The 27,296-nt window shown below is 39.9% G+C and overlaps 1 protein-coding gene across 2 annotated transcripts in view; it reads right to left on the minus strand.

The window, feature by feature from the left end:
* The window catches only part of NSUN6 (NOP2/Sun RNA methyltransferase 6), a 63,196-nt gene that overhangs the window by 27,504 nt on the left and 8,396 nt on the right, over positions 1 to 27,296 (minus strand). Inside the window, exons 3-7 of one of the 2 annotated variants that reach the window (XM_070432529.1) lie at positions 26,703 to 26,782; positions 15,086 to 15,195; positions 13,571 to 13,724; positions 12,688 to 12,769; positions 7,671 to 7,790 (exon numbers count right to left, since the gene is read on the minus strand). In XM_070432529.1, coding sequence (XP_070288630.1) covers positions 7,671 to 7,790; positions 12,688 to 12,769; positions 13,571 to 13,724; positions 15,086 to 15,195; positions 26,703 to 26,782 — 546 coding nt within the window. The remainder of the gene's footprint in view (positions 1 to 7,670; positions 7,791 to 12,687; positions 12,770 to 13,570; positions 13,725 to 15,085; positions 15,196 to 26,702; positions 26,783 to 27,296) is intronic. The other variant, XM_070432538.1, reaches the window with a different exon arrangement.

Raw genomic sequence — 27,296 nt, forward strand, 5'->3', positions numbered from 1 at the left:
CCAAAGCAATCATAAAAATTATTAACAATGAGACAGCCACTAACCCTACAACTCAAAGAATTAGAAAGAGAGCAACAAGAAAAGCCCAGCAAAAGCAGAAGGAAGGAAATAATAAAGATCAGAGCGGAGATAAATGACATAGAGAGCAAAAAAACAATACAAAAGATCTGTGCTAGGCTGCATATCTGGTGCTTCGGCCAGACGGGGCACGCTGTACTCTCTGTTCCTAGAACACATAGATAGGAAGGTAGTCACTGTACTGATATTGTACTGTGTCGGGAACAAATTGTGTAAACAAGGCTTTGTAACTAACTTTGTGGTTTTTACAAACAAAAACGCTGTAACTCCTGTAGTCGGCACTGCAGTTCAGCCTCTGCTTCAGCAGGGTGCTGTAACTGTAGTCGCTGGCCAGCTTAATAAAGGCTCCTAAATTTTGATCTGAGTCCCTGGTGGTCGTCTCCGCGGGTCACCCCATTACAGATCAACAAAACTAACAGCTGGTTCTTTGAAAGGATAAACAAGATTGATGAACCTCTAGCCAGGCTCACCAAGAAGCAAAGAGAGAGGACCCAAATAAACAAAAGCAGAAATGAAAGAGGTGAAATAACAACCGATTCCAGAGAAATAAAAACAATTATGAAAAAATACTATGAACAACTCTATTCCAACAAAATGGACAACCTAGATGAAATGGACATATTCTTAGAAAAATACAAGCTCCCAAAACTCAACCAAAAAGAGTCAAAAAACCTGAATAGATCGATAACTACCAAAGAAATTGAAACAGCGATCAAAAATCTTCCAGCAAACAAAAGCCCTGGTCCAGATGGCTTTACAGGGGTGTTCTACCAAGCATTCAAAGAAGAAAACTAAAACCTATCCTCCTCAGACTATTCCAAAAATTCAAAAGGAAGGCACACTTTCAAGCTCTTTCTATGAAGCCAGCATTACCCTAATCCCCAAACCAGATAAAGACACCACAAAAGAAGAGAACTACAAGCCAATATCCTTGATGAACATAGATGCTAAAATCCTCAACAAAATCCTAGCAAATCGGATTCAGCAATACATTAGAAAGATCATACACAATGACCAAGTGGGATTTATTCCAGGGATGCAAGGATGGTTCAATATCCGCAAATCAATAAATGTGATACATCACATAAACAAACTGAGAGACAAAAATCACATAATCATATCAATTGATGCAGAAAAAGCATTTGACAAAATCCAACACTCTTTCTTGATAAAAACTCTCAGCAAAGTGGGAATAGAGGGATCACACCTCAACATAATAAAAGCCCTACATGACAAACCTACAGCTAACATCATACTCAATGGGCAAAAGCTAAAACCATTTCCCCTAAGAACAGGAACAAGACAAGGATGCCCACCTTCACCACTCCTGTTCAACATAGTACTAGAAGTACTAGCCATAGCGATCAGACAAGAAGAAAAAGTAAAAGGCATCCAAATTGGAAAAGAAGAAGTAAAACTGTCCTTATTTGCAGATGACATGATATTATACATAGAAAATCCCAAAGACTCCAGCAAAAAACTACTAGACCTAATAAATGAATTTGGCAATGTAGCAGAATACAAAATTAACACCCAGAAATCTATAGCCTTTTTATACACCAATAATGAACTCACAGAAAGAGAAATGAAAAAACATTCCCATTTACCACTGCACCAAAAAAATTAAGATACCTAGGAATAAACTTAACCAAGGACGTAAAAGACCTGTACTTGGAAAATTACAGGACATTGAAAAAAGAGATAGAGGAAGCCATAAACAAATGGAAGAACATACCATGTTCATGGATTGGTAGAATCAACATCATTAAAATGTCCATACTACCTAAAGCAACTATAGATTCAATGCAATACCTATTAAAATACCAAGGGCATATTTCAAAGATCTAGAACAAACTCTCCAAAAATTCATCTGGAATAAAAAAAGACACCGAATAGCCAGAGCTGTCCTAAGAAAGAAGAACAAAGTTGGAGGGATCACAATACCAGACATCAAACTATATTACCAAGCCACGGTTCTCAAAACTGCCTGATACTGGCACAATAACAGACATATAGACCAATGGAACAGAATAGAGAACCCAGAAATTGACTCAAGCCATTACACTCAATTAATATTCCACAAAGGAAGCAAGAGCATACAATGGAGTCAAAACAGCCTCTTTAATAATGGTGCTGGGAAATTTGGTCAGATACATGCAAAAAAATGAAACTAGATCACCAACTTACACCATACACAAAAACAAACTCAAAATGCCTAAAGGACTTGAATGTAAAGTGGGAAACCATAAAAATCCTACAAGACTCCATAGGCAGCAAAACTGCAGACATATGTCGTAGCAATATCTTTACAGACACAGCTTCTAGGACAGTGATGGCAAACCTTTTGAGCTCGGCGTGTCAGCATTTTGAAAAACCCTAACTTAACTCTAGTGCCGTGTCACATATAGAAAGTTTTTGATATTTGCAACCAAAGTAAAACAAAGACTTATATTTTTGATATTTATTTTATATATTTAAATGCCATTTAAATAAGAAAAATCAACCAAAAAAATGAGTTCTGACACGCGTGTCATAGGTTAGCCATCACTGTCCTACGACAAGAGAGACTAAGGAAAAAATAAACAAATGGGATGACATCAAAATAAAAAGCTTTTGCACAGCAAAAAAAACCATTAACAAAACAACAAGCCCACTGCATGGGAGAATATATTTGCCAATGTTATCTCCAATAAGGGTTTAATCTCCAACATTTACAAGGAACTCATACAACTCAACAAAAGGAAATAAACAATGCAATCAAAAAATAGGCAAAGGGCCAAACCAGTTTGGCTCAGTGGATAGAATGTCGGCCTGCGGACTGAAGGGTCCCGAGTTTGATTCCGGTCAAGGGCATGTACCTTGGTTGCGGGCACATCCCCAGTGGGAGGTGTGCAGGAGGCAGCTGGTCGATGTTTCTCTCTCATCGATGTTTCTAACTCTCTATCCCTCTCCCTTCCTCTCTGTAAAAAATCAATAAAATATTTTTTTTTTTAAAAAATAGGCAAAGAACCTAAATAGAATCTTTTCAAAAGAGGACACTCAGAAAGCTAAGAGACACATGAAAACATGCTCAAAGTCACTAATCATCCGACAGATGCAAATCAAAACAACAATGAGGTACCACCTCACAACTGTCAGAATGGGTATCATCAACAATCAATAAATGACAAGTGCTGGAGAGGATGCGGAGAAAAAGGAACCCTCCTTCACTGCTGGTGGGAATGCAGACTGGTGCAGCCATTGTGGAAAACAGTGTGGCGTTTCCTCAAAAATTTAAAAATGGAACTGCCATTTGACCCAGTGATACCACTTCTAGGAATATATCCCAAGAAATCAGAAACACCAATCAGAAAGGATATATGCACCCCTATGTTCATAGCAGCACAATTTACAATAGCCAAGATTTGGAAACAACCTAAGTGCCCATCAGCAGATGAGTGGATTAAAAAACCGTGGTACATCTACACAATGGAATATTACGCTGCTGTAAAAAAGAAGGAATTCTTACCATTTGCAGCAGCATGGATGGAACTGGAGAGCATTATGCTGTGGGGCGCGGCCAGAGTGTTTTGGACAGGTTCAAGCCTTGGACTACTGAGAGGGCACAGTCATCTCATTGCCACATGCAAGTCCCAGCTTGGATAGCAGAGCCCTCCCAGCACAATTATAGCCAACAGCTATAGTTGCAAGCTTGAGCCTGTGGTCCGAACATGTGGCCACACATGCCTGCGTGATAGAGTGCAGGTGCATGTAGTTGAGTGGGACTGAAACCCATGAGAATGTTGTAAACTTGATCACGCCCTTACTTTGCCTCATAGCATCTGCTATAAAATAAAGACACAGCTTGTGGGCGTCATCGCTGTCTCTCTCCATCAGAGGAGCAGCGTCCCACTGAGACCCAGCTTTCATTCTCATGTCTGTCTTTTCTAAGCCTTTCATTACCCCCACTCGGGATCACCCTTGGCCGTGCCAGCGCGGCACATTATGCTAAGTGAAATAAGCCAGGAAGTAAAAGAAAAACATCACATGATCTCTCTCATTTATGGACAATAAAGAACATTATAACCTGATGAACAAAAAGATAGATACAGAGGCAGAGAAGCATTGAACAGACTGTCAAATTACAATGGGAAGGCTGGGGAGTGCTGTGGATGGGGGGGAGGTAAGAGATCAAAGGACTTGTATGCATGCATATAAGCATAACGAATGGACACAAGACTCTAGGGGGGTGGGGTGAGGGCATGTGCGGGGGAGGGAGGGAGGGCAGGGGAAGGTCAATGGGGGAAAAAAAAAGGAGACATATGTACTACTATCTGTAATACTTTAAACAACAAAATTAAATTAAAAATAATAATCTACACTAATAAAAGAGAAACATGGTAATTAGCGTACGACCGCTACCCTTCCCATTGGCTAATCAGTGAGTATATGCAAATTAGCTGTCAGCCAAGATGGCGGCCAGCAGCCAGGCAGCTGGAAGCAAACATGAGGCTTGCTTGCTGCGGACTCCAACGTTCCCCGCCTCACTTGCCGGCCTCTCAGCTGCAACTCTAAGCAACTATGTACTATGTTGCAAATAAGAAGATAAACAAAACTCCAGAAACCAGCTGGACTGAAAGCCAGGCAGACCGAAACTTTGTATCGATGTTTTCAGCGGCGAGGCCTCAGAGCTAAAGCTGGCCCAGAATAAAAAAAAAAAAAAAAGAAAAGAAAAGAAAACAAGGAGCGGTTGGAAGCTTCAGTCACTCACTTCCGGAAAACAGCCCTGAGCCCCTCACCCAGACTGGCCAGACACCCCAGTGGGGACCCCCACCCTGATCCAGGACACCCTTCAGGGCAAACAAGCCAGCCCCCACCCGTGCACCAGGCCTCTATCCTATATAGTAAAAGGGTAATATGCCTCCTGGCACTGGGATCAGAGGAGCAGTGAGGCTCCCGGCACTGGGATCAGTGTGACAGGGGGCAGCACCCAAACCTCCTGATCGCCCTGCGGCTCTGTGTGTGACAGCGGGCGGGGCCACAACCTCCCTATCTGCCCTGCTCTGTGCCTGATAGGGGGAGCTTCCCAATCCCCTGACTGCCCTGCGGCTCTGTGTTTGACAGGGTGCAGCGCACCAACCCCCTGATCGGCCCTGCTCTGTGTGTGACAGGATGCGGCGCCCCAACCCCCCCCCGCCTCCACGGGCCCTGCTCTGTGTGTGACAGGGTAGAGCCATAACCTCTCCATCGGCCCTATCCCGAGTGTGACAGTGGCGGCGCCCCAACCCTTTGATCGGACCTGCCCTGAGTGTGACAGGGTGCGGCACCCCAACCCCCCTCCACGGGCCTTGCTCTGTGTGTGACAGGGTAGAGCCATAACCTCCTCATTGGCCCTGCCCTGAGTGTGACAGGGTGCAGCGCCCCAACCCCCTGATCCGCCCTGCTCTGTGTGTGACAGGGGGCGGTGCCCCAACTCCCCTATCGGTCCTACTCTGTGAGTGACAGCGGGGAGCTCCTCAACCCCCTGATCGGCCCTGCTCTGTGCGTGACAGGGTACGGAGCCCCAACACCCCTGATGGGCCCTGCTCTGTGCGTGACAGGGGGCAGCGCCCCAAACCCCTGATCGGCCCTGCTCTGTGCGTGACAGGGGGTGGCGCCGCAACCTCCCCATCGACCCTGCCTTGAGTGTGACAGGGGGCGGTGCCCCAACTCCCCAATCGGCCCTGCTCTGAGCCTGACCAGGGGCTGCACTTAAGGATTGGGCCTGCCCTCTGCCACCTGGAAGCAGGCCTAAGCCAGCAGGTCGTTATCTCCCGAGGGGTCCCAGACTGCGAGAGGGCACTGGCCGGGCTGGGGGACCCCCCCCAAGTGCACAAATCTTTGTGCACTGGGCCTCTAGTAATAATATAAACTATATGTATGTAAGGTAAAAGAAAAAAAAGAAAAAGAAAATGTGCCTAGGGGAAAGGAATTTTGAAAAGCAAATTTATAAAATTAAAATAAATAATAAAAAAAATGAGAAAGCCATGAAAAACTATGATCTTCCACAATTTCCTCCTACCCCTACTTTTAAAGTTGAATTCAATAACCAAACATATATCGAATTTATATCAAATACTTAAGTCTTTCCTTTTACAAAATCAATCCTCATCTCAATATTTTCTATGCTATACACATAAAAATCATGTAAATTCTGACAACTAAAGACAGAGAAATATGCCTGTATATCACCGCAAATGTTCTAGACTGGTATAAAACATAGTTCAAAAATAATTTTAGCTCTAGCTGTTATAGCTCAGTGGATAGAGTGTCAGCCTGTAGACTGAAGGGTCCTGGGTTCGATTCCCATCAAGGGCACATGCTCAGGTTGCGGGCTCGATCCCCAGAAGAGGGTGTGCAGGAGGCAGCTGATCAATGATTCTCTCTCATCATTGATGTTTCTCTCTCTCTCTCTCTCTCTGTCTCTCTCTCTCGCACGTGCGCACACACTCTCCCTTCCTCTCTGAAATCAATAAAAACATATAAAAAATTTTTTAAATTTTTTTTATCATAATACTTCAGTTAAGTCAAAGTTGATAAAGACAAGAGGGTCATTTTTATGAATGTATTGTGATATTCATGATACTTTAAAACATTTGATACTATGAAATGATATTGCAGATATGGTGAAATTAACCTTTCAAAATATTTTCTTGCTTTTGTTCCCTTTATACACACTGCCCTTGCATGACATATGCATCATTTGCATAGACTACAATACCAGGAATTTGCTGATAATATTCCTAAATGTGACACCAGGTTTAATGGTATATATAGTTCCAATTAATACTTTGACAAACAAAACCATTTCAAGTGAGCTGAACTGATAAAGTAGGCAAAAACAATACAAAACAAGGTTCAAATATACTGCAGTGAAGAAGTAACTCCACTGGCTGAAGGCTACTTTTACAAAACTACAGAAAAGAGGGTAAACTTACACAAAATTTATCAAAATAAATCGAAAGCAGCAACAAAATCTAAGATTCATTCTGGCTCAAGTATCTCTATTCAGGTTGTTCATTTCTCCATTGCTGTCCCACTCTGAGAGATTGCCTAACTTCTGTTTAATTTCCCACATATCCTCATCTTTGCCATTTACCTTGCAATAACCTGCCATTCTGACTTGGGCTCAGCAATGTGATATGTGTTGGCCAACAGGATGTGAGTAAATGTAATGCAAACAGAGAAACGAATAGCACTTGAACAGTTGGCCTTCCTCTACTTTGCCCTCAGCCACAGCCAACCCTTAATGATTGCCCTCAGCTAGGCTAGCCATCTGTTCCTAGCAGGAGGATAAGAAACACATGGACCAGAGGCAGGGCACCCTAATGGTCTCAGCTGGGGTCACTTTACATAAGCCAACACCAATCAAAAAGTGAATGAGCCTATGCAAGATCATCAGATCCCCTAGTTAACCAGCTCTGGATCAGGTGCACTGAACAGTCTTCCCTTTGGAATTTGAAATAAGTCAGATTACGAATGTCTTCAAAATGTTTCATAAGTGACATGTAGTTCCACCTTCATCACTGAAATGTAATACACTGACAGTAGTTTTGCTGTGAAGACAATCTTACCTGATCATGCATTAGTGCTGCAATGTGTGTTGTTTTGCCTCCAGGTGCTGCACACAAATCTAGAATCTTCTCTCCAGGTTGAGGATCCAGAATATGAGTTACAACAGCAGATGGCAAATTCTATAAGAACAAAAAAAGATCAATTATCATTATACTAAATCAATTTAAATATCAGAATCAGAGAATGTAAAGAAATCTTTGGAGGTAATATAATACAACATCCTTTACCAAGAGTACATTTTTTTTAACTTCTAGTGTCCTGATGCACGGATTCGTACACACTGAAAGGATATTAATTAGAAGAAATATTTTAATATTGCTATTCACATCTTGCTAATGAAAAGAAAATAGGACTCTACCGAGTCTCCTATCTACCTACTCCAGGACTTCTGTGAGGATCAAATAAGATGAGGCATGGGAAAATGCTTCACAAACATTTGGTTAAACTGTAAAATGTTTGCACCTGGCTATAAAGCAAGTTGGGTTCCTAGGCTGAAGAAACTCCAAGGAAGCTAGTTGCTAGAAAGGAAGCCAGGCATTGCTACATGATGTCATTACCTGGAACCCACAGCCACCATTTCCAGGTTGGGCTGGGCTGTGGGCCGCATTTTGAACCATGGGGTCTTGGCAGCGTTGGTTGTGATTTGGTGGGCTGTCGCTCCGGGGTGGTGGCGGGGCCTGTGTCCCACTTGGGGGAAGCTGAGTGTTGGTTTGTCAGTGCCAGGTCCATGGTGCCGTTTATATTTAAATGGCCAGTGCGTGTCATGGCAACTTTTGCGTTAAGCATCTGCCCCTGGTGGTCAGTGCACATCATAGCTATCAGTCGGATGGACAGACACTTAGTCTTTTATATCCTATCTAATAAAGAGGGAATATGCAAATTGACCATCACAAAGGTGGCGGCTCCCAGTCCCCTCAGCCCCACCGGAGTCCCACAGTCCTTTCAGCCTAGCCATGGGGGGGGGGGGGGGGGGAGGAGATAGGGGGGGAGGGGGAGGCGCAGCAGGCACACAGTGCGGCCAGACCCACCCTCAGCTCCCCAGCCGCCTAGGGCTGGCCCAAGGCGCAGGCAAGTCTTGGATTTCAGCTGCCTAGCTGCCCAGCCGCCCAGGGCTGCCTGAGGCTCAGGTAACCAGGGCCTGCTGAGGCTTGCACTGCCAGCAGTGGCAGCAGCAGAGGTGTGATGGGGGCATCGCCTTCCCCTGATCACGGAGTCGCCTCCCGCCCCTGAGGGCTCCAGGACTGTGAGAGGGGGCAGGCCGGGCTGAGGGACACCCCCTCCAGTGCATGAACTTGCATGCACCGGGCCTCTAGTATATAGATAATGGTGTCAGGAAATTCTCCATTTCCTCGAGTATCCTATGATTTCATAGAACATTCACACACATGCACACACACACAATGCATTTCTCTAATCAATTCAGCAAAATAAGCATATTGTCCTTTCTCAATTCAGTGGTTCTCAATATTTTGGAGGCCAGAGACAGAGAGATCCCTTAGAAATATGAGAAAGCTCTGGATCTTTTCCCCAGAAAATTTATAAGAATTTGCAACTTCAGGTGCTTCATCATCTAACTCCCATTTTGAAATCCCAGTTTTATACAGCTAATGCCACTGAAAGGCATGTTAGAGTTCCTATCTTCTCACCACTACTACCTTCAGTAGGAGAAAAGTAAAATGTAAGAAAAATTTCAGCTATGTCTGATAGACACACAAAAATATATTCTGAGATAATACAATCCAAATATGCCTCTACCTATAGTAATAAGTTATATCAAATCATTATTAGTATTAGTTATATATGAATTGTTACTAAAGGATGACAGCTTTAAATAAGATAGAATAATATCACAAAATAATTACATTTTTAAAAATATTTGGCAAAAAAAAAAGTAGAGACTAATAAGCATAGGGCTGTTTAAAGTTTTTAATTCAATCTCACACCAAAACATTAAATCCATTAGTCCTCAGGAACTGTGAGGTTACAAGATTCTCAGCGAATCCAAGATCACCAGTTCAAAACAGAAAATCAATGGTGAAAAAGGAGACATAAGAAGCAAGTTTCCACACACAACCCCTCCACGTGGATACAGGAAGCATTAAAATCAATATAAACAACTGACGTACCTGAAAAGCAGTCCCTCCACACTAAACACCAATAAACAGCTTCACCTGTTACAGATAGTTTTTCTTAACAGCCAGGTCTATTCCAAAAAGACTTAAAAGTTGAACTCTAATATGAAAAGACACATAAGTGGCTAATGGAGATTCTTTAGCTAGAGAGAAATGATTATGCTTAACTCCTATTAAAGATAAGGTTAATATATGGATCAAAGATGACAGAAATTTTCACTGTCAGTTAAGTAACACATTAAAAACTTCTGGTCAAGCAATAAGTAAACATTATGAAATAGTCCAAGTAAAGACTCTTCACTATGTATTTAAATGATGGCAGTTTCTTAAAACAACTTATTCTACTACCTTTCTCTATAGTATTTCTCAATCCTGGCTACACAAGAGTATCACTCAGTGATTTTTTTTTAAATATTCAGAAACAGACCATAAAATTCATATGAGATAACAAGAAATCCCGAATAGCCAGAGCAATCTTTAGAAAGAAGAACAAAGTTGGAAGCATCATCCTCTCAGATTTCAAACTCTACTATAAAGTTTCAGTGGTTAAAACAATGTTACTGGCATGAAAACAGAGATCAATGAAACAGGAGAGAGCCCAGAAATACTTTCACATATATCTGTTCAATTAATTTATGACTAAGGAGATAAGAATACACAAACACAATAGTGAAAGGACAGTCTTCAATAAATGGTTTTGAGAACACTGAATAGCCACATACAGAAGAATGAAACTAGACCACTATCTTACACTATAAACAAAAAGCAACTCAAAATGGATTAAAGACTTGATGCAAGAACTTAAACCATAAAACTGCTAGAAGAAAACAAGGGCAGTAAGCTCCCTGACATAGGCCTTTGCAATGATTTTTTTTAACTGATACCCAAATAAAAGCAATGAAATAAAAAATAAGTGAGACTACAACAAATTTAAAAACTTCTGGAGACTCTGGATCAAGATAGCGTAGATAAACACTGTGTTCACCTCTTCCCACAATAATATCAAAATTACAACTAAATTACAAAACAATCATCACTGAAAATTGCCTGGGGAAAATAAAAACTGCCTGAAGACCAGTTCAAGAGAATCCCTATAACTAAGGATATAAAGAGGAGGCCGGAAGGAGGGGTGGGGACAAAAACGGGCTAATCCCACACCCACGTATAGCAGATAAAAATCAGGAGGGATATGTCGGCTGTGGAGGTCCTGCCTGAGGAGTGAGGGGTTCCAGTCCCACACCAGGCCTCCCCAGACCAGGGCTCCTGTGCCAGGAAGCAAAGTCCCTATAACTTCTAGATGTGAAAAGCAGTGAGGACTGGAGCTGAGTGAGATGAGGGCTGCTGGAGACCCAGTCACTGAAGAACTTACAAGGCCAGGAGACAGACTTAACTCACTCTCAAACTCACTTGCTCTGAGTTCCAGTGCAGGGCCAGCAGCTGGAAAAGCACCAGGGACATATGGGGAGAAACGGAACTGCCTGGCTTCATGGGGAGGGTTGGAGGACAGGCACCACTGTTCCTTTTTTGAGCCCTGTCTGGCAGGATGAAGTGCTGGCAGGTGCCATGGTTCCACTGTTGAGCCCTCTCCCACCAGCTGACAAGGCAAAGCAGGCATCAAACCTGCAGGCTCCATGAACCTGGGTAACACTGTTCAAGAACCCTAACAGATCTGATCTTTGATATCCTCTTATATTAGGAATAATAACAACAGTAATAATAATATCGCCTAACCAGATTGCAACAAATCAGTTCATGTAAACACAAGTACTTAATAAACTGAACAAGGCAAAATAAATTACAGTGGAACCCTGGTTCTCAAACTTAATTGGTTTCAGAAGGCTGCTCAAGAAGCTATTTGTTTAAAAACCGAATCACTTTTTCCATTAGAAATAATGTAAACTGAATTCATTCATTCCAGACCCCCAAATGACTTCCTGTTTTAACCTTTCTTATATACAGTAAATGTCTAATGTACTGTTTAATCTATAAGCAAACACTTCTTTTCTTAAATCTATGGAACCACCCCCTACTACCTTAAAGGAATCACTTTCAGCACACGTTCCAGGGTTGTCTTTCAGAAGGTCAGTTTTTCCTCACACTGCCTCCAAAATACTGTCACTGGCTGATTGCTTTTCATTTATCCAAATCAACAACCATTTTTCCACCTCTTCAATTGCCTGTGATCATTGTTTCTTTCACACCCTTAGCAACATTAGCAGTTTTCATGGCCTCTTTATATTTTAAAATTGTGCTAATCATCCATTTCACAGGCAACAACAACAAAAATTTCACAGCACAATTTCCTGAGATGTTAACAACAAGTGAGGTTTAGTGGTAAACTGACTGGCATTCTCCTCATTTGTGGCCTGAGAGACACTTCTTGTCATGCTGATGTATCGGCAGGAAGGGTTGTTCAACAACTGAGACATATTTTCCATGAACAACTTGGTTGAGAACTGAATTGTTCAAGATGGGAGATGTTTGAGAACTGAGATTTGACTGTACTTGTTACAGCACCATAATTAATAACCACCTGACAAAAATCTGTTAGCAGTAAACCATTTGAGTCTTACTCAAAGTTACAAATGAACATTTATAAATAGTAAATGCATACATTATTTTCAGATTAATATGTTGAAATGGAAAGCAACACTTAGAAGCTTTACATTAAAGCACTCTTGGGTAAAAAGGTAGTTAATCAGTTGAGAGAAAAAATAATGCTTACAAAGTTTTTTCTTACTGCTTAACCAAAGGTAGATCAGAAAATATGTAAATAGACCACAAAAATGTATTAATAAAAGTAAAAAAAAACACCTTAGATTTCTAATAATTCACTGTAGTATGTTTCAATGTCACTAAATATTACACTTTCACAATTACTTACCTGTAGAAATAAGTAGCTGGGCAGTACATTATCAAATGAAGGGCTGAGATATACTGGTTCTGTCATTCTTATGCCTATACCTCTGAAAAAGTAGGAAATCTAATATTAGTCTGTATAAGTTACATTGCCTCCCATATGTGCCCTGACTGGGAAACAACTGGCAACCTTTTGGTGCACAGGACAATGCTCAACCAACTGAGCCACTCCAGATGGGCAAAAAGAAAAAAAAAATTTAATCAAAAATAAATTTTACCAGAAAGTCAGCACTCACATCAATACTTGTGGTCAAAATTGTTTGGATTTACTCAAACCAAATTAAAATATAATTAGTTTTAAATCATTTCTGGTTGTTACTGGCTCTAAATATATTAAATTTATGGACAATTCAGTTTCTTAGTTTGATGTTTCTCTTTCACATCAATGTTTCTCTCTCTCTTTCCTTCTCTCTCTCAGCACGTCCTACCTAGGTTGAGGATTTTAAAAAAAATGTTTTTCTTTTTAAGTTATATTAAACTGATAGGGTTTTTCCTTTCACATAACCAGAATGTTTAAAAAGATCTGGGGAAGTTAATATAATTCATCCTTTTAAAGAAAAGTATTGTTCTCCAAAGATGAAAAAATTTCAAATCAATAAAATTCAAAAGGAAAAGTAAAATTATTTGTGTACATCATGACTAGTTGCTTACTTAAAACTCTTTAATCTGAGCATTTACTGTTACATCATTTTTTTCTAAAAAACATGGAAATATGGTTCAAGTAATTTCCAGTTAAATTTATACCCCCCCAAATTTTTCATATAATGCTACTATTTTTAATATAGTTTTTAATTTCCCTTGAACCACAAAAAATGCTTATTTACCCCAAACAACACTTAATAACATACTTCCGTTCAGGTAGCCCATTGAAGATTCCTCTGCGGCTTAATTCAGAAATCCCATTTCCAAGAAATACTTTTGTTCCATCAAATTCTTTGGCTCCTTTCTTACATTTGCCTTTAATATCAGAGTATACAGAAACAACATCTCCAGCTTTCATAACTAAAGAAAGAAGAAAATCATATTATAATGATATATATTTGAACAGAAAAACAGTGAAAATTCTTTAAGCTAGACTGGAAAACTCTAAGGACAACAGTGGCAAGTAGCAGCCTAAAATGGCTCATCAACTCAATATAATCGCTAACAGAAAATAATGACATTTTGTTTTTAAATATCTCTAACAATAATTCTAAATTGAAGATTTTTTTTTCTAGGAAAACAAAGAAATGAAATAGTCTTCAAAATATCCTAACTCAATTGGAAGTTTTTAGCTAAGCAGAAAAGGAAAGTTATCTTCTTGCCCTAACCGGTTTGGCTCAGTGGATAGAGCGTCGGCCTGCAGACTGAAGGGTCTCAGGTTCGATTCCGGTCAAGGGCATGTACCTTGATTGCGGGCACAATCCCAGTAGAAGGCAGCTGATCGATGTTTCTCTCTCATCAATGTATCTAGCTCTCTATCCCTCTCCCTTCCTCTCTGTAAAAAATCAATAAAATATATTTTTTTAAAAAAAAGTTATCTTATTTTTTTTAAATATGTTTTTATTTATTTAAGAGAGAGAGGAAGGGAGAGGTAGAGAGATACAAACATCAATTATGAGAGAAAATCATCGATTGGCTGCCTCCTGCATGCCTGCTCCTGGGGATCAAGCCCACAACCTGGGCATGTGCCCTGACCAAGAATGGAACCATGACCTCCTGGTTCATGGTCGATGTTCAACCATTTAGCCACACAGGCCGGGCGGGTGGAAAGCAATCTTCTAATCTAAATTATTTTCCCCAAACCTAATATTCCCTAAAAGACTTCATATAAATCTTGATATTTTGACTCCACCCTCAAATTTCTAAGTTTCCTTCAAAAGTATTCTTAAAAGCATACACTCAAATTCCTCAAAGGAGTCTTTCTAAATCCCATAACCCTGTTGGTATTTCTTTGCAGTTTTCCTATTATAGCAATTAAAGCAGATCTTAATAATAAGCACATATATTCATTTATATGTGTATATGTACTCTTTGAAACTCTAGAGTCCAGAGCTGATTTATAAGGCTGATTAAATCTAGCTTTGTAGTCATTTCATTAAATTATTTTCAAAATAAAAACCAAAAAAAAACCAGTATCATTAACAATTGTATTCTACTTCCAAAAAATGTTTTAAGACCTAACCTATTATAAATTTGTCTAGTCCATTAACCTGACAATAGTAGAGAGGAGCCCATCAGCTATAGCTAGGACTGTTCAAATAGGTCAGGGGTCAATGAACTTTCTGTGCAAAGGACAAGTAAATATTTCAGACTTTGTGAGTCACATAAGTCTCTTGACATATGCTCCTTTGTATTATTTTTTTACAACCCTTCATACACACATTTTGAAGCTGACACAATTCCTGGAACATAGACATGGGCTCCTCTTAACACGGCATTACCACATTGGGCTCCAACAATGGCTTCACATTGTTGTTTCGCTATGTTCTTCCTAGGGTTATAAAACAAGACAAATTTAACACAGTAATATACCTCCAACAAGTACCAACCTTTTCAATGTTTCAATCTAAATCCTAAGGAACCTCTTTAGCATTGATTGCCCCAAGATAATGCCATTAATGAATAAATGAAAAAGAGAAATATGAAAATAGAATAAACATTGAGAAAAGAGTTTTTTTAAAAAAAGAAGATAGGCATTTGAGAAAAGGAAAAATAGAAAGAGGTCCATCTGATAGAAGGCAATAAAGTGGCACCAAAAATTGCTTAATCATTTAACAAGCATTGCTGCTGTTTTCATAACAAGATTAGAAGAGAAATAAAGTCCATCTTCAAAGACTAAAACAGACAATACACAAGGGATTCAAAAACATTTCTTAAAGTGATAGATTGTTGATAGGTAAATTATTAGTATTTTAAACAAGATGGACAAAGCTAATTTTTCTTTCTTTAGTGCCCAACTATTTTTTTAAATGTTTTCAAATTTCTCACCTCCAATTATTCTTTAGATCACTAAAATCTAGGTATCACTTCTAATACTCAGATTTTTGTCAAAGTTCAACAGGTATCAAGGTAATCAAGCACTGAGTCTCTAATGATTGTCCCTGGTTGCAACATTTCAGATGTGTTATCACAACTCCTTGCTGGGGGAATTAAGTGTGTCCCATTTTCTTTCCATCATCTCTAGATGATCAAGTCTCACTAAACTTCTCAGCTCTATACTACCCCTTCCTGGTGCAACACATTCTCATTGTTAGGTCTCTATAACTTAATGAGGTTCATGCCCCAAGCTCCTAAACATGCTGCCATCTCTTCTCACTTTGCATTCTATCCCTTGGCAATCTCGTGATTTTAATAATCACTTATAAAAATAATCCATGTATTCAATGCTTAACCTTTCTAGACCCTGAATTGATATTTCTAATTACCTGCAAGTAGCTATATCTAGGTATTCCAGTTACTTAAACCCATTAAAGTCCTAAACACTGTTATTTTTCCTGATTCACTCTTCAAATCCTTGGCAACACTCCAAATCTTTTCATCCCTCTAGGTTTCCAATCTTGAACAAAGTGTCATTACCTGCCTTGAAAATAAACTAGCATCAACTTAACGGGTGGGCAAACTTTTTGACTCGAGGGCCACAATGGATTCTTAAACTGGACCGGAGGGCCGGAACAAAAGCATGGATGGAGTGTTTGTGTGAACTAATATAAATTCAAAGTAAACATCATTACATAAAAGGGTACGGTTTTTTTTTTTTTAGTTTTATTCATTTCAAGCGGGCCGTAGTTTGCCCACGGCTGACTTAAATCTCTCCTTCCTAAACTTTTTACCTTAACATTCACTGAGTCACCAAATCATGCCACTTGTAATTCTGATACGTCTTCTGGGCCCATCTCGTGACATTGAGCATACATTTCTTAATCTGATTACTGAATAGCTTCCTGCCTTTTTACCTTTGGTTTCAGATCTTCTTTATGTCTTTAGTGTTCTGCAGTTTCATTGTGGGGTATCTAGACATAGATTTATTTTTACTTTGGGCTTCAGACACATTGTACTTCTTAAATTTGTCTTTCATACAGTCTGGAAAATTCTTAGTCATTAGATTTTTGAATATTTTTTTAAAAATAAATCTTTATTGTTCAGATTTTTACAGTTGTTTCCCTTTTTTCCCCCCATAGCTCCCCTCCATCCAGTTCCCACCCCACCCTCTGTCCTTACCCCGCCCCCCCGCCCCCCCCCCCCCCCCCCCCCCCGCCACTGTCCTCATCCATGTGTACGCTTTTTGTCGCCGGGTAAAAGGTCATACACATGGAAAATGTAGCTATTTCCATCCACAACGTGTCCCTGTGCTCGGAAAGGTCTCTCACGACTTGTTCACGCTCTACTCAGAAAGGGTACGGAGCCATGTAACGGCTTTTTAAAATAATGTATCCTCTTATGTTTAAAATGAGGATTTCGGCCCTAACTGGTTTGGCTCAGTGGGTGGAGCATCGGCCTGCAGACTGAAGGGTCCCAGGTTCGATTCCGGTCAAAGGCATATAACTTGGTTGTGGGCACATCCCCAGTAGGGGGTGTGCAGGAGGCAGCTGATTGAGGTTTCTCTCTCTTTGATGTCTCTAATTCTCTATCCCTCTTCCTTCCACTCTGTAAAAAAAATCAATAAAATATATTTTAAAAAAATAAAATGAGGATTTCGCTACCAAAAGTGAGGAGAAAGCAACACTATAGCTGCTCTCACCCCTCTCGCCCTTCAGTTTCTCTATACGCTGATTCTGGCTCATGGTGGTTTCAAGTGTAGCTTTAAATCATGAGAAATGTGTGTGGCCTGGACTGAATGTGTGTCACTCTAGAGCAGCCGTGGGCAAACCATGGCCCGCGGGCCAGATCTGGCCCGTTTGAAATGAATAAAACTAAAAAAAAAAAAAAAACCCGTACCCTTTTATGTAATGATGTTTACTTTGAATTTATATTACTTCACACAAACACTCCATCCATGCTTTTGTTCCGGCCCTCCGGTCCAGTTTAAGAACCCATTGTGGCCCTCGAGTCAAAAAGTTTGCCCACTCCTGCTCTAGAGTGTTTTGCCAAGCTCCCCAAATTTGATCTCAAATTGAGATCAAATTTTTATGTTACTTTTCCAGATTGCAGGTCTCAAGACCACCTTGGAGGTTTGATTTTGAATTCCAAGACTTCATGAGGGATGGAATCACAGTTCTGCATTCTCAAAGATTTTTCTTCAACCCAGACCCGAAGACAAGAGATTCAATTCCTAAATTACTGACTCAGGATATTTCTCACCAACTAGTGTTAACACCCCATTGTTAAAACCAAAGCCCCTAAATATGAGACCAACTACCTCCTCTCCCATACCCTACAATCTCCAAATATTAGTTCACAATCTTACTGCTCCGTTTTCAATTACTCTTCATTCTAATTCCTGAGAATTTCACTTAAATTCTTAATCACTCAGCTGTGCACTTTGTGGCCTATTTTTTTATTTAGTATTCCTATAAGTATGTAACAGAAACATTTCCAGGTTATCTAGTTCACCGTATTGTTGGAAACGACTTCTTCTACAGTCTTGCAATTCATCTTATACACACACACACACACACACACACGCACACACACACACAACAAACATTTCATGAAATATTTTTACTAAAGGCAATGCAATATGATATAGTATAAAATATCCCATTTCTTTTAAAAAATATATTTTATTGATTTTTGCAGAAAGGAAGGGAGAGGGATAGAGAGTTAGAAACATCGATGAGAGAGAAACATCGATTAGCTGCCTCCTGCACACTCCCTACTGGGTATGTGCCCGCAACCAAGGTACATGCCCTTGACCGGAATCGAACCTGGGACCCTTGAGTCCGCAAGCCGACGACGCTCTATCCACTGAGCCAAACCGGTTAGGGCCCATTTCCTTTTTAAAATGCTCATTTAAAAAACCCATGAAATTGATTTCACAACCTACTACCACAATCTGCACACACTTTGGAAAACAGAGCTTTATGCTACTACCAATATTATGTTCCTAAAATACAGATCTAATCATAATAGCTGCTATGATCTATGCAAAAAGAAGAACATTGCTTAGTTAAAAAAAACTCCTTTACACATCACAGCTTGCCTTTCCCAACTTCTTCAACCTCATCTTTCTCCAATCTCTAAAATCAGTTGAATAGCCAAACCTGATCACTTTTGTGATGAACCACCATACATTTTCATGACTCTATATCTTTGGATATGCTTTCTCTTTACCTTGCCCTTGTCCACCTTACCTCCTCATCAGCCTAATTCCTACTCACCTTCAAGGCCCAACTGAAATAATATTTACTTGGAGAAAAATCTTTACCCATGTCCTTGTACTCAGCCGTTCCCAGACTATGTTCTGGTGGTCCTTAATTCATACCTCTACTGTGATATTCAGTACAATCTGACTTGTACCAAAGTTCCCTTTTAGAGTAAACAACTATATTTCATTCATCTTTATAACACCTTTGGGTCTTACACATAGCATCAACACAAAAAAATGTTTTGTGAAATGGAACCCTGTAAGTTCATCAGAGTGTTTTTATAATAATAACCATTTCATGGAGAGATGAGAATGAAAGTCTATGGAGAAGAGTTTACATAACAGGTTTGAACTACTAGCCCTGTTTGGAAGTCCTGGTTATAAAGCTGGGCCCCTGACTGGCATCTGTGAACTTAGATTTCATGAGGGTTCTCGCTATTAACTGACAAGTGGAGCTCACTGTGCCTAAATTGTTTGTACAAACAACATGTTTATGGCACAGTGACTTTCCTTCTGGGAGGCTAAACTTTAGCCAGGCAGAGAGTGCCTACTTGACCAGCCAGGAAAAAAAAAAAAAATCTGCATGGCGAGGCTCTAATGACCTTCGCTGGTTGGCAACATCTCATATGCTGTCACACCCATGCTGGGGAAATTAAGCGCGTCCTGTGTGACTCTACTGGAAAAGGACTCTGGAAGTTTGCAAATGGTTTTTCCTAGACTCGCAGCATGCACCTTTACCTTTGCTGATTTTGCTTCAGATTCCTTCACTGTAATAAATCATAGTACTCATTACCACTATATGCTGAATCCTCTGAGTCCTAGACTAGATTCTCTAGAATCTGAATCCTCTGATTCTCTAGACTAGAGAACCATGGAACCAGGGTGTGGTCTTGAGGATCTCTCAACATAAGAACTAATAGTCTAAAAACATAAAATGTTATGTGTAAGTATCAAGGTGAAAATCAGTTCTGTTGAAGGGGATGATTTTAGCCAGGAAACATAAAAGCTGATGTAAAGCAAAAAAAGCTTAATGTTTAATGAAAAGTTTGTAAATAGAGAAGTAGAACTACATGAAAGACGATTTTAATCTTTCTTTATAGTAATACATATTGGGAGAAAATTAATATGAAGGTACTTTGATTAAGAGAAAACTATGAAGCCCAGCTGGGCGGTTCAGTTGGTTGGAGCCACATCCCATACACCAAAAAAGTTAAAGGTTTTTTAAAAAATATATTCTTACTGATATTTAGAGAGGAAGGGAGAGGAGGGTTAGGGAAATAGAAACATCAATCAGAGAGAACCTCCAAGCGTCCTGCGGACCGCAGCTTCCAGCCCGGAGGGAAGAACGACATGACGGCGGCCAAGCCAGAGAACCTGTCTCTGGTGGTTCATGGACCCGGGGACCTGCGCCTGGAGAACTACCCTATTCCTGAACCAGGTCCAAATGAGGTGCTGCTGAAGATGCACTCCGTTGGAATCTGCGGCTCAGATGTCCACTATTGGCAGCATGGTCGAATTGGGGATTTTATTGTGAAAAAGCCAATGGTTCTGGGTCATGATGCCTGCCTAAGGAGAGTCATAGGGGGCCCTCACAGGAGACCTTAAATCATGCCTTTGATTAGTCAGGAGGGTTTGGTTGATGCACCATAGGAATAGCATTCCCTTCTGGGCTCAAACTCCCACAGGATTTTTATACAATTCCATGTAATTCTGGTAACCATAAACAGAAAACTGCCCCCTTGTCAGCCAGTTAAGGTCTCTCTAAAATTGTGACCTTATTTTAAGTTCACTGTGTAAGAGTCAATCACATTATGCCCATATGTGACTTTAAGATTATTATTCAGGAATGAGGATATAGTAGCTGTGACTTAACTTGGGCTGCAGCCATTAATCCCTCACTCCAGCTGGGGGTGGAGGGTGGCTTCGAAGAGGTTCTGATTTTCTCGTGACCGGGTAAAACTGTGACCTGGAATTCCTCAAACTGCTTTGGGTAACAAATTCTGCTTGTAGTGCCAAAAAAAAAAAAAAAAAAAAAAAAAAGAAAGAAAGAAACATCCATGAGAAACATCATGGATTGGCTGCCTTCTGCACTTGCCCCCTACTGGGGATTGAGCCAGCAACCTGAGCTTGTGACCTGATCGGGAATCAAATCTGTAACCTCTTGGGACGCTCAAACACTGAGCCACACCGGGTAGGACAGGTTGCAGGTTTGATTCCAGGTGAGGGCATATAACTGGGTTGTGGGTTCGATCCTGGGTTGGAGCACATACAGAGCAACTGATCCATGTTTCCCTCTCACATAGATGTTTGTTTCTTTCTCTCTCTCTCCCCACCCCACTTTGAATGAGAATTAAAAAAAGAGACAGAAAACTATTAAAACAGCTAAAAGTGAGGTGACTAAGAGATTATGGGAATATTCCACTAAAGAGATATAAAAAGTAGGTACTGTTGCCCGGCCGGCATAACTCGGTGGTTGAGCATCGACCTATGGACCAGGAGAGGTCACAGCTCGATTCCCGGTCAGGGCACAAGCCTGGGTTGTGGGCTCAATCCCCGATGTGGGGCGTGCAGGAGGCAGCCAATCAATGGTTCTCTCTCATCACTGATGTTTCTCTCTCTCTCTCTTCCTCTCTGAAATCAATAAAAATATTTTTTTTTTAAAAAGTAAGGACTGTTAAATATTTGGTACTTTTTAAACTGTACATGTTACCAACCCTACACCAAATGGGAGATAACCTAATTTTGAGATATGATGATATTGAGAAAATATTTCTTTTCACCAGCACTGTCACCTGTATTTAATCAGTAATTTAATATTGTGCAATTACTTGAATATTCTATTGCATTTACTCTATTACTTCATATATACAAACAGCAAATGAAAGCTTAAAGTGTCAATACTATTAGCAAGACAATATGAAAGACAGAAATCAAGAAAGCTGAACAAGGAGTAACTAGAAAGATGGCGGCATAGGTAAACACCTGAACTTGCTGCCGCGTACAACCACATTAAAACTATAACTAAAAGACAAAACGAATATCATCCAGAACCACAGGAAGGCTGGCTAAGTGGAAATTCCACAACTAGAACGAAAGAGAAAAGCGCACTGAGTCCAGTAAGAGATGCAGAGGTGTGGAAGGGTGGAGGTACGGAGGCATGTGAAAGGGGCTGGCAGCTGGGTACACTGGTGTCTTCTTCAATCAGGAGGGAGATACAAGCTCCCGAATGCTCTGAACTCCAGTTCCGGGCGAGAATTTGGGGACCCATACTCATATGGAGAGAAACTGGACTGTATGGTATCAGGCGAGAATGTGACGGCAGCTTTCTCGCAGAGGTGCCTGCAGCGGTCATTGTTCCTGCACGGGGCCGCGGGACACAGAAACCTGGGACCTCTCTGAGGCAGAGCAGACTGGCAGCCATTGCAGTTTGCTCCACCCTGGTGATTCCCTGAGACCCCGCCCCACGCAATTTACAGCCCCACCCAAGCTGTGCTCAGAGGCTTTTGCATGTGAATGGCCTGGCCTTTATCCGCCTAAAAACATGTCAAACTGCAGCTGGGTCAGAGAACCCCAGAGCTTCCAAAAAAAGGCCTATGGCTCATCACAGCCTGCATTGCTTCACAGCTGCACCTCATCTGGGAACCTCCAAACCCCAAACAAAGAGGACAGGGAAGCAGCCAAAATTCGGAGACAAAGAAACAGGTCACAAATGAAAGAAATGGAGGAAAGCAAACTACTAGATATAGAATTCAAAACCACAGTTATAAGGTTACTCAAGAATCTTCTAGAAACCTCCGAGAAATATAGTGAGACACTCAAGAATATGAAAAAGGACCAATTGGAAATTAAGCATACACGGACTGAAATAAAGAATAATATACAGAGATCCAACAACAGACTAGAGGATCCCAGGAATCAAGTCATAGATTTGAAATACGAAGAAGCAAAAAACACCCAATCAGAAAAGAAAAAAGAATCCAAAAATACAAAGATAGTGTAAGGAGGCTCTGGGACAACTTCAAGCGTACCAATATCTCAATTATAGGGGTGCCAGAAGACGAGAGAGAGCAAGATATTGAAAACCTATTTGAAGAAATAATGACAGAAAACTTCCCCTACCTGGTGAAAGAAATAGACTTACAAGTCTAGGAAGCACAGAGAACCCCAAACAAGAGGAATCCAAAAAGGACCACACCAAGACACATCATAATTAAAATGCCAAGGGCAAAAGACAAAGAGAGAATATTAAAAGCAGCAAGAGAAAAACAGTTATTTACCTACAAGGGAGTACCCATATGACTGTCAGCTGATTTCTCAACAGAAACCATGCAGGCCAGAAGGGAGTGGCAAGAAATAATCAAAGTGATGAATATCAAGAACCTACAACCAGGATTACTCTACCCAGCAAAGCTATCATTCAGAATTGAAGGTCAGATAAAGAGCTTCACACATAAGAAAAAGCTAAAGGAGTTCATCACAGCCAAACCAGTATTATATGAAATATGAAATGCTGAAGGGTATTCTTTAAGAAGAGGAAGAAGAGAAAGGTAAAGATAAAAATTATGAACAACAAAGTGACAACAAATACATGTTTATCAACAAGTGAATCTAAAACTCAAGTGAATAAAAAATCTGATGAACAGAATAAACTGGTGAATATAATAGAATCAGGGGCATAGAAAGGGAGTAAACTGACAATTCTCAGGCGGAAGGGGGTGGGGGGCTGCGGGAAGAGACTGGACAAATATTGTACACCTATGGACGAGGACAGTGGGGGGTAAGTGTAGGGGGTGGGGTGAGAACTGGGTGGAGGGGAGCTATGGGGGAAAAAAGAGGAACAACTGTAAAAATCTGAATAAAGATTTATTTTAATTAATTAATTAAATAAAATAAAAAGAAGGCTGAACAAGAAGGGCAAATCCAGCCTTATTTGGATCTCAAGGGGTTTATTCTATTGAAATGTGTATTCAAATGTGAAGAAAGTAAATTTCCTGACCTGCTGCAAATACAGGGTGTCCCAAAAAATATATATATAGTTTAACAGCTGATAGCTCAATTTTGAAAATGAAATGTATTGTAATAAACACTGCCTTTATAATTATTCAAAATATGTGTATACAATTTGGGACACCCTATATTTTGTTGCAATTTTTATCAAAAAGGGAAGGGCACTAACAGAGAAAATGTAGAAATCCTTAACAATTACAAATTGAATATTGGACTAAAAAAAACTGTACTGATCTAAATGCATTCTTTAGAAAATGCTGGTGGGGACATAATGTTAAAAACATTTTTGTAACAAGAGAAGCCTAGTATTCAATTTTTTCTAAGATTTTCAATAAAGTTGATATTGATAACATGACATTTAGCCTTACAACCATATGTTCCATCTCATTAAATTACGAATGATAAAACCTTTCCAACTCTTAAATACACTTGATCAGTATATTTAATATCATATTAATAAACTGAGGGAGCCTACATTTATTATGCAAAATTACTTTTAAAATTATTTACTACCTATAAATAAAGTTTAACCTATATTTTGGTATTTTAAACAGTTGTGTGATATTGAACTTCTAGTAAGAGTAAGAATGTATTTTTTATTGAAGCACATAGAAATGGAGGGGGAGGAGAAACACAAAAATCTGAGAACAAAATTCCATTTGCAATAAAATTAATAAACTTCAATGATAAAGAATAGTTTCCTGACACAGTGAAATCTGAATCAAATCTAGTTCCTCAACAGGGTATGAATGTTTCTGACAAGAAAAGGCTCCTGGGGCCTCATCACATATTTATTACTTAGAACCAGGACTAGCAGTTCACGTAGGAAAAAGGAGACTGAAAATGCCTTTTCAGGCATTGTTCACAGCAGATAAAGCTGAGAGGAACTGGACTGTCAGAACGGGCACAAGCAGACAATGTTTTCTCTAATAAACATGGATAAACTGCCTAGAAGTAGGTGAAGGAGAAGAAGGAAAATAGCAATCAACTTTCTTGCTCCTCACCCAAGTTAACTAATAAGCACAAACAAAATTTAAACCCAAAACAAAAAAACTATAAGCAGAAAGCCTTCCCAGAGAGCCTCAGACGTTATCAGCTCTGCTTACCAGGGTTAGAGATGTGTCACTAGTGAGGACTTTGTGAAAGTATTTCTAAAAAAAAACACATTTGATTGGTTGTCTAGGCACAAATGTCATCCCATTCTGTATCATCCTCTGGCAAATTGCAAACTAAGTGTGTCTATGTGAATGTAACTGTTCCATTCAATTAGAGAAGCAAAAAGCATTCATTCAACATGGGGCCCATGCATAGCTAGTACAAGGAAAACAAAGCCATAATAAAAAAGTAAAAGGCAGATTTTTTTTAAAGTACAACAAAAAAAGGGAAATTTTTCAAATACTTCTCTATATTTTCCAAGATGCTGGAAAAAAAAAACCTCAAAAAAGGGATATAAGAACAAGATAAAAAAAAGAAAAAGAGCCCGGCTGAAGTGGCTCAGTGGTTGAGCATCCACCCATGAACCAGGAGGCCACGGTTCAATTGCAGGTCAGGGCACCTACCCAGGTTGCGGGCTTGATCCTCAGTGTGGGGCATGCAGGAGGCAGCCGATTGATGATTCTCTCTCATCACTGATGTTTCTACCTCTCTCTCCCTCTGAAATAAAAAGTTATATTATAAAAATAAAGACAGAAAAGTAAACTTGCAAAGCTCAGTAAATAAACGATACTACATCCTCTAAAATAAGAGTTAACACAACAGGCTTGAGACTATTCTTAGAAAGGCCTCCTTACAAGGTTGGCCCTTTGTTGGCACCTGGAAACTTTATTGAGATAAAGTTCCTGACACTGACACAAAACTTTCCCTAATAGTAAGAGTGGTATATTGTTCCCAACCTGTTCATACAAGCAAGGAAGTTTATTGTGAACAACCTGCTTTCTTTTTGGGAGCCTGGAATTTTGGTACATGATAGGCAGAGGGTGCCTACATGACCAACAACCAATAAGAACTTTGGGCACTGAATCTCTAATGCACTTCCCTACTAGACAACCATGTTACACATGTCACAGGGTGCTGGAGAAATTAAGCACATCCTAACTCCATGTGGAGAGGACTCAGAAGCTTGTGGCTGGCTTCCTCTAAGACTTTGCCCATGCACCTTTTTCCTTTTGCTGGTTTTGCTTTTGGATCCTTTTGTGCAATAAATCTTCCCCATGAGCATGACTACATGCTGAGTCCTGTGACTTCTGACCAATCATCAAACCTGAAGGTTGTCTTGGGGTGCCCCAACACAAAGAGTGTCTGCACGGGAAATTCAACGTACAGAGGGCCAGTATAGAGAATAGAGCCCGGCCAGTGTGACTCAGTGGTTTAGCGACGACATATGAACCAGAAGGTCATGTTTCAATTCCTGTCAGGGCACATGCCTGGCTTGCGGGCTCGATCCCCAAGATTTTCACTTTTTAGATGAAAATCTCCTTATAATTTTTCACATTAAAATATTACAAACCTTTGGTATGTAATGTTTTCCAAAATAGAGTATGGAAGTCAGCATTTACAAATTTGTGAATTCCTACCTATAGAAAGTACTATTAATGGAGAAACTCAGTATTATCACCAAACAGTAAATAAAAAACCTGTGATAACTTTTACTTAGAATAACAGAATTTGAAAATGAAATAATTACAAACCTAGGTCCAATAACAGGAATAAGTAAGACATCCTGAAGGTCTGGATGTTGAAGAATAGGAACAGTTAATCCATTAAACTGCTGTTAAAAGTAAACACACAGAAATTATAAAGCAATCAACATATTTGATAAATTTCAATTTATGGAGCTTTTCAGTATCATTACCTAACAGAGGATGAAGCGTGGTTAGGGATACTTTCATGTTATTCCATGGGATACAATAAAAATTAGACTTCAAAACAACTATGTGTTTTCTGTAATTTGACTTTGAAGTATCCTGACTTCTTTTTTTCCAATTACAGTTGATATTCAATATTATATTTGTTTCATGTGCATGCCATTATGTTAGATAATTTTATACTTTACAAAGTGACCCCCCCATAAGTATAGTACCCACCTGGCACCATACATAGTTATTATAATATTACTGACTATATTCCCTATGCTGTCCTGACTTCTTTATAACTCTCAATTTTGCTTACTGTTTGGCTTCAAAAATACAAAATATGTTTACCTTAAGTAATGTACTTTTAAAAAGAAGGCACTATCACTATACCATGTCAAATTTGATGAGGGAAATGCATGTTTTTTGGCA

Source organism: Myotis yumanensis, unplaced genomic scaffold, assembly GCF_028538775.1.
Source record: "Myotis yumanensis isolate MYYU_CA2020_CCGP unplaced genomic scaffold, mMyoYum1.0.hap1 SCAF_1, whole genome shotgun sequence".
In the NCBI taxonomy this organism is placed as follows: domain Eukaryota; kingdom Metazoa; phylum Chordata; class Mammalia; order Chiroptera; family Vespertilionidae; genus Myotis; species Myotis yumanensis.